We start from the raw sequence: 12,107 nt of genomic DNA on the forward strand, positions 1-12,107 counted from the left end.
TAAAAACACAACATACAATGTACATAACATAGATAAATAAACACTAACATTGGAATAGATTGCAATACCGTGTGCCCAAATCTGTGTATATGCATGGACTGACATTCTACGAGATATCTGAATGACATAATTCTGATTGATATTGATTCTGAATATATCAAGTGAGCTAAAGCTGCTGCATTGTTTTCTACATATTGCAGAGACAGTTGGATCAATATCTGTGAAACAAAAGTGGATTTTAGATCCCAGTTGTTAACGTTTTGATTAAGCATCTATGAACATTCATCTGAATGAACTTACGCTGTGATTCTGCAGTTGTGCGTTTGCACATATGACCCAGTGTATCTAACATCACACTGGACCACGTTGTTGGAGAAATCAGACTCCTGGACTTGGAAATTAGGGTTCACTGTCACCTGGGAAGAGAGCGAGATGACATCAGGGGGTGAGGGCACAGTTTTGGTTGTAGAAGGTTATGGAACATGTGCATAACAGTGAAAACGGTTGTGGTGTAATCCCAGTGTGAACAGCAGCTGGGCTTCCCTGAAGTATATGTTCCATCATGCATTCTGTCACTCAGACCCACCTTCAGGACGTAGTCTCCAGGAGGAACGTCTGTGATGTCGATCCACTGACAGTCAATGTTGGCGTGGTAGGTGTCGTAGCAGCCTGGACCCAAACCCTGCTCCAGGAAAAAGGGCGGGAAAACATATTTAATCAAGTCACCATCATTTCACTGTTGATATGATGCACTGTTTTTAGGACGTTCGTGGTTAGATTAGTACAGAGCTCTGCTGGTGACGTCTGTATAAATAAAAATAAAGCATGGCCATGAGTTAGTAAGGCATGGGAATGAGATAATTAAGTCATGGCGACGACTTCATAAGGTGTGGGAACAAGATCCCAATGAATGGCAATGACTTAGTAAGGCTTGGGAATTAGATCCTAAGGAATGGCCATGACTAAGTAAGGCATGGGAATGAGATAGGTAAGTCATGGCCACAACTTAGTAAGGCGTGGGAACAAGATCCCAATGAATGGCAATGACTTAGTAAGGCTTGGGAATTAGATCCTAAGGAATGGCCATGACTAAGTAAGGCATGGGAATGAGATAATTAAGTCATAGCCATGACTTAGTAAGGCAAGTGAATGAGGTAATTAAGTCATGGCCACGACTTAGTAAGGCATGGGGATGAGATAGGTAAGTCATGGCCACAACTTAGTAAGGCATGGGAACAAGATCCCAATGAATGGCCATGACTTAGTAAGGCTTGGGAATTAAATCCTAAGGAATGGCCATGACTTAGTAAGGCGTGGGAATGAGATCCTAATAAATGGCCATGACTTAGTAAGGCATGGTAATGACATAATTAAGTCATGGCCACGACTTAGTAAGGTGTTGGAACAAGATCCTAATGAATGGCCATGACTTATGACTTATGATTTAGAAAATTAAGCCTTGACCACAGCTTAATAAGGCATGATCTCGTTCCCATGCATTACTAAGTCGTGGCCACACGTTATGATCTTGTTCCCATATGTTAATACGGCATGGCCGCATTTTTTTTATTTATACGGGATGTCACCAGCAGGGCTCTGTAGACTGGTGCAGGGCTGCTTCTGAACATTTGGGGGCACTAAGCAGCTTTATACTGTGGGCCCCCCAACTGCATATCATTTTTTCTGCAAGAATGAAAATTAATTAACATTTTTCTCATTTTTATTAGGAAAACAAAAGTAATACATTTTAAAAGGAGTGCAATAAAACAATATTTAACTAGATACATCTGAAAAACGAAACCAGTAAACTGAACTGTGCAAACAAAATAACATAAAATACATTAGCAGAGAAAAAATAGTCTTGATGTCTTAATGGTCACTTTTCTGCCAATATCATGAAAAATGATGATGTCAAATTATATGTGTTGTAATTTTTCTAAGTGAAAGTATGTTGACACATCCTCTACCGAGAACACACTTAAATGTGACCTTTTTCTGCAAAGTTAGGTGCACAATTTCTATTTTTTTGCTGAGTTTAACCCCTTAAAATCCCAGGCTTATTACTTATTATAAGGCTAATTATTCAATGACCACAGGGACTTCAAGGCAAGAAAAGTTTATTTAAATAGCACCATAAATACACTGCTGTTATTCAAAGTGATTTACAGATGGGAAAATGCAGAAGCATTTAAAAAGTAAAATATGAGAAAATAGAAATTAAAAACATGATTAAAATAATAGATTTAAAAGAGGAAATCATTAAATTAAAAATCATATTTGAATTTAAATTGGACAAATTAGAAATCTAATAAAAAATGTAAAAATGTAATTAGTATATAAAGTGCCATTGTGGAACAAAAGGTCTAGAAAACCTAACAGTGTTTTAAACTGCGCTGAAAGCTGCTCAAATAGGAACGTTGTCAGGGCTCTTCTGATGCTCTCTGTCAACTGGGTCCATTTAAGGGCCGCATAGCAGGTAAACGCTGCTTCTCCATGTTTAGTCTTCACCTTCAGCAGGACAATAAAGTGCTGACAGACACTTCATTTGTGTGAAATCACAGTTGAACAAATCTATTTTCAGTCTATTTTTAAATATAAAATATAAAATGCGCAATAACTTTTGCACAAGCCACACTTTCTCTTTAATTCAGCAAATAAACATTAATTGTGTATTAAAATGCACAGAACTGTTCTCTGTGGAGATTAACTTCTCTTCACTTAGAAAAATAACAGTACATCTCATTTGAGCAGGGGTGCCTAAATTTTGGCATTCGACTGTAAATACAGGCACACACAGAGGTCAGTCTAGAACAGCAGGCCCTGTGTTACGTGAGAACGGCTTTACCTGTGTGTGAGCTGTGCAGGCGTATCTCCTGCGAACACCTGGATCACAGCTGGTGTCCTCCAGACAGAAACTGGCTTTGTGTCCCTCTGCCACCCTCCGGCCTGTAGAAGCATCTAGAAGGTCATAGCTGCTGAAGGCCTCCATGCTGTGGTAGTGTCTGAGGGATGGAAACAAAGAACTCATAGAGAGGAGAATTACCACTCTGTAACATCTGGGTTTCTCAGACACTAGAGGGCGCTCCCGAGCGAGTCCAAAATGAAGGGGATTAAGATGAGACTGAGATTTGAGTAAAATCATAGTTTATAAATGCTTAAACATTTTTAAGATAAAAGAATATGTTCATTTCCTAAACAGCATAAAACATTTGAACACCGCTGTTATATTTTTAAGAGCTTTTAAACTCGAGTTATAGTAGTTTAAAATGGCGCCTCATCTATGTTCATGACGTCAGTGAGGGCAAGCAGCCAATGAGCTGCTCAGCTCGCCAACCAATCAGCACTCAGTAGCAGTAATGCTGCCGTTGTACAGCACAAAACCTGTTTGCTGTAGAAAAAAGGAAACATACAGGTGAGTTTTCTTTGTTTTTTTAGTGAAATCCATCCTTCTACTTTCTAAAATTAAAGGAAAGTTCTGGGCGACTGATTAGACACTATTTTAACTTTTCCTTTTTAGCCGTTTAGCTCCATTCACCCCCATTCATTGAGGACTCGCTCGTGGGCGCCCTCTGCTGTTTTGCAATCAACATTTTGATATAATGGGGGAAACAGGAAGTGGCCAGGCTCCTCATAAGCCGGCTCTGATGGAAACACAGTCAAACTGCTCTCTTCTGATTTCACTCCACATTAACGGTGTTCTTGTTGTGCTCATTGTGTTCATTGTATAAACCGAAGCACCTATGAAGCTGATTCATAGCTGTAACAGTGAATGGTCAAGGTTCTTTACAGACGTACTGATGGCAGCTGTGCCATTCCCACTGATGCTGCGGCCTCACGGGAAGGAAGTCCGCAGTGCCTTGATTTTTGACCCTCTGGGGGAACCGCAGAAGCACCCGGTAGTCAAGATCTCGGACGCTTGGCCTGTAAGCGGAGCTGGATAAAGAAAGAGAAAAATGATGAAATGAGATTCTTCATATAAACAGATTAACCAGTAAGCACCAGATGAATGAATGTATGAGTGGTGATGGTGTGTAAAACATTTTTGCTCTATCACAGCTTCTGTCAGGTATTCAGTGCTCTTAATGACTCGGTTCGGTGTGTTGGGAGCTGGGGGGAGTGTTTGGGACAGAAACCTCCCAGTAGAAAGATAAATGTATAAATGATTATTTTTTTTTTACAAAACATGTTTAACACATTTGTGTACAGTAATATTCAATAGTATGTGGAATGACTTTTCATCTGAATATTTTTGTTTATTGTATATACAATAACAACTTAAAGAGGTTTATATACTCTAAACTAGATATTTTAGATGTTTTAGTGAATATTTCCAGTATTTTGGCAACGACAATAGATACAGATAAATATCGTTCTTTAGATGCGATTGCCAATTTTGAAAGAGACGAGGCATTATGGATATTAATTTTAATTATAATCTCATTCACTCATTTTAGAATAATGTACAGCTATGGTCATCATTCTTGACACATATAAAGTGTATTTATTATTTTTTAATTTATTGATTCACAGCTTCCTTTTAACTATTTGTAATTGCAGTGGTGTGCAAAAGTTTGAACACCCCAGTCTAATTCCATTTTTTTAAATAACTCAACGTATATATATATATATATATACACTTACACAGAATATAAAGGGCAAAATGCAAAAACTGAAAACCGACAAAAATACATATATATGTATACACACAACAGTGCAGCCTGCTGGACATACCGGGACAGGCAGTTTTCCTCAGCTGCACATCGCAGCGCGTACATCTGCACACGCTGGATGTAAGATGCAGCTTGAATGTAGTATGGATCAGGGACGAGGTCAGGCAGACCTGGACAGTATGAGAGCCTGATGTTAACTTTATTGGATCAAAATCATTTGCACTGAAGAAACTAGTGCTTTGAATTTTATTGATTCACTATATCGTTGCTGTCGGAACAAAATCTCGTATCTCCAAGATGGTAACTTTACAGGAGAAGGAAAAAACACACTTTACTTTCAATGTAAGTCAATGGAACCAGATTTTTTTCCAAGTCATTTTGGGTCATTTCTGTTGGTCCATTCATCATGAAATTTACACACAATATAAAGAGCAACAGGTATTTTCAAATTATGTCAAAAACTGAAAAATGACAAAAAGGAGGTTTTGTTCCAACAGCAGCGATATTTATATTGCGGAAGGGTGAAACATGCAAATGAGCCCTTTATCAGTTTTCATTGTGCTGTGCAAATCCTGACTGATCTCAGATGTTCCAGATGAGCTTCTGTGAGCGCTGTGATGAATCAAGGCATCCATGTGATTCAAGAAATGTAAAAGATTTTGGTAAAAAATTATGCAGGATCATCTCTAACGATGCCACATCATATATCAGTGTGCAGTGCGTGTACTGAATGATAATGTAAGAGAAATGGTCTTACCATGATGGAAGTACCTGGTGCCATAGCCTGATCCCCTGCTTTGCTGCCTGCTCGTGCCTGTTGATGGATTTAGATTGTAGAAAACTGAATTTCTTCTATTTCCACTGGAGGTCGGTTCATCTTCCATCACACTGTCACCTGTTCGCCTTTGGGCAACATGACGTGGTGCATTTGCTCTGTCTGCACTGTTGTGGTCATACGGTGTGACCGAAGAGGGGCTGGTGGCCGGCTGTGGATCGGCTATTTGACCATCAGGGCCTCTAAAATGACTTTGTCCAGCAGCTGTGGAGACAGTGGCTGAGTTGGTCCGTCTTTGGTCTGGTGCAGTTGTGCTGTTTGGAGACTTTGAAGGACTTGAGGTCAGCGGAGCGACCTCCAGAACGCTCCCCACCGTCTCCGTGATCGAAGATGAAAGATGCCGATTGCTCCTGGACTCTGATATGCCAGGTATCAGGTCATTTCTTGAGTCTGTGTGAAGAGCAGTATCTCCGGCAGGTCGTGCGCGTCCTCCGTGACCCCTGGTGGCCCCTCTTTGGGTCCTCGGGGAAGTGTGTCTGGAGAAAAACAGCGGCATGCTCCTCCTCGCAGCTGAAGGCACATAGTATTCGGACCATGCGCTGGTCAAGCTGAAGAGGTGGCCGTTGTTTTCCCAGTGAACCTCACCTCTCCGTGGCGATGAGGTGCGCCCCCTTGTACGGCGCTGTCCCGTGCTGAAGCTGACCAGAAGACACACCAGAGACAACATAAACACACATCTGGACACGAAGGTTAAGGCTTGCATTGTGAAAGTGCTGCTGCTCCTCCGCTCACATCCACTCAGTCTCTGAGTTTTAGAAGGAGGTGCAGAATAAATGTGTGTTTACACGCCTCTCTCTTGCTCTCTCTCTCACTCACTCTCCCTCTCGCTCTCTCACTCACTCTCTCACTCTCACTAACTCTCTATCTCTCTCACTCATTTTTTCTCTCTCACTCGCACTAACTCTATCTCTCTCACTCATTCTCTCTCTCTCATTCTCTCACTCTCAATAACTCTCTCTGTCACTCACTCTCACTAACTCTCACTCTCTCACCCACTCTCAAATACTCTCTTTCGCTCACTCACTCTCGCTGTCATACTCTCTCGTGCTCTCTCACTCAATCTCTCTCTTCTTCTCTTTCACTCACTCTCTCTCTCTCCTTCTCATTCTCTCTCTCTCACTTAATCTCTCTCGCTCTCTCTCTATCTCACTCCCTCTCTCACTCTCACTAACTCTCTCTCTCTCTCTCACTCTCGCTGTCATACTCTCTCGCTCTCTCACTCAATCTCTCTTCTCTCTCTCACTCAATATCTCTCTGTCTCAATCAATCTCTCTCTCACTCTCTCGCTTGCTCTATCTCTCTCCTTCTCACTCTCTCTCTCTCACCTAATCTCTCTCTCGCGCTCTCTTGCTCAATCTCTCTCTTCTTCTCTTTCACTCACTCATTCTCTCACTCGCTCACTCTCTCTCTCACTCTCTCGCTTGCTCTCTCTCTCTCAGTCACTCTGTTCCACTTACTCACCATCTCTCACTCTCACTCACTCTCTCTCTCGCTTTCTCTCTCTTGCTCTCTCTTCCTCTCTTGCTTTCTCACTCTATCACTCACTTTCCTACTCTCACTCTCTCTTACTCTCTCTCTTTCACTCACTCTCCTACTCTTATTCTCTCTCTCTCTCTCTCACTCACTTTCACTCACTCTTGCGCTCTCACTCACTCACTATCTCTCTCTCTCTCTCTCTCTCTCTCTCTCTCACTCTCTCACTCTCACTCACTCTCTCTCTCTCGCTCTGTGCTTTACTGAGTTTGGTAAAGTATGCAAACAAAGCACAGTGTTTCTTTAGCAATGCAACATTTGGAAGTGTGCATTTTGATTCATGATCTGTAAGCATAAAAACCTAACTGATGGTCCAGACAGACGGCCAGATAGATAGACAAGCAGATAAACAGACAGACTAATTGATAGACAGACAGGTAGACCTTTAACAGAGTTCATTTGTTGACCGTCTTAACTTCATACTTCACTTTTGCTGTCGGAACAAAATTTTATATATCAATTTTTATCGTTTTTTATTTATTTTTTGCTTTTACATAATTTGAAAATGCCAGCTGTCGTTTATGCTGTCACAATTTAATGACAGACAAACCAACAGGCAAAATTTGTTTTGAATAAAACATTTTCCCATTAACTTACATTGAAAGTTAAGAATGTGTTTTTCGTCTACTGTAAACTTACTTCTTTGTTCCAACAGATACAACAAATACATTGAATCAAAAGTCAGATAAATAGACAGTCAGGATTTATCATTGAAATTTAATGTATTGAATTAAATTGCCACTGCGACCCAGAAGGATAGGCGGTTTAGATGATGTATGTATGTATGTATGTATGTATGTATGTATGAATTAAATTGCAGCATATAAACAGCATAGAAAATATTGATTAGCATGTTAGCTTTTGTTTCAGATATTGAACTTGTTGTAAGGTTGAATGCTCTAATAGTGTCTGTCAACCGTGGTCCTGGAGGCCCACCGCCCTGCACTTGTAATTGTTTTCCTTCCCCCTTAACACACTTGATCCATCTAATCAGCTCAGTAACAGCCCATTATTGAGTTAAAGTAAGAGTGTTAAAGCAGGAAAAGCACTAACATGTGCAGAGCAGTGGGCCTCCAGGACCAGCGCTGAGAAACACGGCTCTAATAAACTGAAAATAGAAAAATAAAATATTAACTTCAGGGATATTTTCAGCCACTCCTTGCCTTTGCTGTATTGAATCACTGTATTGTACCAAATTAATTATGAATTCTGTGAATCATCACAACCTCATTACATAGACAGATAGAAACAAGACAAGCAACAAGTATAGAAACACTAATTAAATAGACAAATTATAAAGACTACAATGCGTTCAGTTAAATAAGCAAAGAAAGAGCAGATTATATGGGGCTTTTATTGTTTTATCAAATTTATTTATCAATTTTATCTTTACATCCTCCTGCTTGCTCCAACACATCCCACTACAGCTGCTTCGTCAGAGAGTTTCCACAGATGATTCAGTGTTGTACCTGAAGGTTTAGTGGTATAAACAGAAATGGACCAAATACTGACCCCTGTGGACCCTCATGCTCATAACCACGTTCAACCAACAGCCAAACTAGAATCAGCAAACTGAGGAGGGGAGAGGAGCTTAAACCCACCCCTAAAATGCCATTCTAAAATGAAAAGATAACAAATGAAATCAAACACCAAAAATGGGATCAGGAAGAACAAGAATGACTAAAGTAGAATTGAGGAAAAAGCAGGTTACTGTACTTACAAATATTCTTGAGTAGAAGTAAAAGTGGTATTAATTGAGAAGTACTCAGAAAAGCATAAACACATTAAATGTTTTACTGAAGTAAATGGAACAATAAATACAGGGACAAATCGCATCTGTCTCTGAGTGTATATTGAATAATTAAATTCAAAACACACCTGTATGTATTTTGTTGTATATTTTTGTATAAATATGTGCACACAGGAAAGAAAGAAAGCCATTGTGCATGATGTGGCCTGACCACAAGGGTGCGCTGCGGATGAAACTGGGACAGTTGGCTTTTTGGCACTTACAGTAAAATTCCTCAGTATGTTCTGTACTGTAAACTTGGCAGTCAGCAAAGAGACATGATAAAACTTAAAATAGTAACTGAGAGCGATAATGAAATACTGAGCTTGTTGATAATACAGAATGTAACTGAGCAGAAGGGAAACTCCTTCATAATTAGGGTCAGTAGGGTCAGTCTGTTCAGAAGGAACATAAAGTTTTATTAACAGAAACTGAAAACTAATTGAGAAACGGACATTCTTTGTAAATACATGCAATTTTTCTAAATCTCTGCTATACATATATATGTATATATGTGTATATATATATATATATATATATATATATATATATATATATATATATATACATATATGTGTTTGTGTGTGTGCCTATGTATCTCAGAACAACACCTTGTATCTCCAAAATGGTAACTTTACAGGAGAAGGAAAAAACCTACTCTAAAAAACCTACTTTACTTTTAATGTAAGTCAATGGAGCCAGACTTTTTTCCAAGTCAGTTTGGGCCGTTTCTTTTAGTCCATTCATGATGAAATTTACACATGACGTAAAGAGAAACAGGTATTTCCAAATTATGTAAAAAACTGAAAAACAGTATCAGATTTCTTTACAGTGGTGGTGATAGGAACCAGGGGTCGCCATGACTACAACACAAATATAGACATTTTATTTACTATGCAAAACCACCAGTGAACCTACACGAGTCTTCTGAGTTTATATGGAATGTTGGTAATGATGGCAAAATAGTGATAAATCTGCAAACTATTTTGCCTCACAATGCCCTGCATGTGTTCACCCACTGTGGACGGTTTTAAAAATGTATTGTAGGCCACAACCCTTAAAACTAATAATGATTAACTTTCTGTGAGGGAGCTTTTAGAGGTGGATGTCCGGTTCCCATCAAACCACTGTGAACAATTGTGAGTCGGTAAGTGTCTCTGGACATCTGAACCAAAGATATATATCAAATTTATTTTAAAATAAATAAATATGTTTTGAAATAAATATTTTTTTAAATATATTTGGTTAATATCGCAATATATTTTGAAACACATTTAGCCTTTGGAATGTATTTTGGCATGGACTGCAATGTATTTGAAATGTATCACACACACACACATTTTCTAAGCCACTTATCCTTCTGGGTCGCAGGGCTGCTGGAGCCTATCCCAGTGTTCTTTGGGCAGAAAGCAGGATACACCCTGGACAGGTCACCCGTCCATCACAGGGCAGACAGACAGACATATACGTTCACACACACATTCACACCTAGGGGCAATTTAGCGTGTCCAATTGGCCTGACTGCATGTCTTTGGACTGTGGGAGGAAACCCATGCAGACACGGGGAGAAGATGCAGACTAAAGGTATTTCAAATATGTTAAATATATGTCCATATATATTTATTTTCCATATGAGCTAAAAGATCTTACACACCGCACCTTTAAAAAGAATTCAGCTGAGAAGTGACAGAAAAGGGCCTCATCAAAGTAATGCTGAGAACTGCTGCTATTTTACTTTAATCCCTGAAGATTAAAATATTCCCAAACAAAGCAGTGGAAAAGACCAGTCACCCAGAAACACGCAGGATCACAGGGTTCCTCATTACAAAGACTATGTCCCCTCTCGCGGCACGGCAGGAATCTCTGCTAAATATACACGCATTGCCTGTACATCCAGAGTATTCCAGAGCTCTCAGTAATTTGTGTATGTGACTCGTCCATAGCCGACATTGCTCCTCCCTGTATGGAGAAAGGAGTAATTGACGAGTAGAAATAGATCATGAAGCTCGACAAACACCTTTTAAAATCGTCTCAGGTGTTCATGCCCATTCAATCCTAGAACAAGGTCAGGCCTCCTTGAGGAAAATGTCTAGACTGTGTTTGTTTTTCCTTCAGGTTGACGCTCAATATAGACTTTATTGCTCAGTGTAGCAACGGCAGCAGCAGCTGTGAATGATTCTGCTGTAGATTCACTGCTTTATGGTCAACAATCAAAAGGATAATGAAACAGTGGCTTGTTGATATTGCAGTGGCTGGCTTTATGAATCACTGGCTGTGCTCACTATGTCCTACTTGCCTTAAAGGGGAACTCCACCGATTTTTCAAAAAATATGTAAAATTAGAAGAGTTTTTCAAAATGTCTTCCTATTTGTCATTAACATGAAAACAGAGTCGTTCAGAGTGGTTTGGTGTGAAATGCTTATTTCTAGAGAAACTTACTGAGTCAGAATTGTTCACAGTGGTGGTGATAGGAACCAGACGTCCACCTCTAAAAGCTCCCTCACAGAAAGTTACTACATGAAATGGTTATGTATTCACTGCCTGATGCCTGAGGTATTGTTTTATGATAGTTTTGGGCTAAAGCTTCATCTTAAAATGTATTTGAATTCATTTATTTTAACCCATTCATTTTCCACTATTTTATCAAACTCTAAATGACTGTTTACATCATCAACATTCTATGTAAAAAATTTTGAAAACACATGCAGGTTCACTGGTGGTTTTGGATAGTAAATAAAATGTGTATTGTACACACGGCGACCCCTGGTTCCTATCACCACCACTATAAAAATCTTCGTAAGTTTGTAAGTTTTTCTACAAGCAACGTTTCACATTCAAACCACTTTGAATGGCTTTGTTTACAACTCAAAGACTGAACTGCACAGAAATTTTGAAAAAATGGTGGATTTCCCCTTTAAAGGTGCTCTCTGACTGAAATGAACAGTTTAACCATCTCTACATCTGTTGTTCGCATGCATGCCAGCATCCGACGGTGGTCTTGAGAATGAGATTTTCCAGGAGGAAAACTCCCTTCTGATGTGTCCTGGATGTAGGAAGAATTTCTGAAAAAAGACAGCTGCTTCAGGGCGGATATTTGAGGATGAGCTGTTTCAGTGTTGTTTTGCCATTGGCTGTCTGTTGAAGGAGGATACGAGATGCACATTACTGCTAGTACAGTTACTGTATTCATCTCCACACCAGTGAATGTATGTGGGGGGATTCTCAGTTACATACGACATATTTGTGTAATGCATGCTGGGTATTGTAGTGAGAAAACTAT

General features: G+C 39.6%; 1 protein-coding gene across 1 annotated transcript; it reads right to left on the reverse strand.

Annotated features, from left to right (window-relative positions):
- Positions 1 to 296: 296 nt before the first annotated feature.
- On the reverse strand, positions 297 to 6,292 carry loxl5a (lysyl oxidase-like 5a). The gene is made up of 6 exons (XM_036586701.1): positions 5,428 to 6,292; positions 4,732 to 4,840; positions 3,796 to 3,933; positions 2,846 to 3,002; positions 587 to 682; positions 297 to 416 (listed from the first exon to the last, which is right to left on the reverse strand). The coding sequence occupies exons 1-6, from the start codon at positions 6,206 to 6,208 to the stop codon at positions 297 to 299; spliced, it is 1,401 nt and encodes a 466-aa protein (XP_036442594.1). The 5' UTR covers positions 6,209 to 6,292.
- Between the last annotated feature and the right edge of the window lie 5,815 nt (positions 6,293 to 12,107).

Source organism: Colossoma macropomum, unplaced genomic scaffold, assembly GCF_904425465.1.
Source record: "Colossoma macropomum unplaced genomic scaffold, Colossoma_macropomum, whole genome shotgun sequence".
Lineage (NCBI taxonomy): Eukaryota > Metazoa > Chordata > Actinopteri > Characiformes > Serrasalmidae > Colossoma > Colossoma macropomum.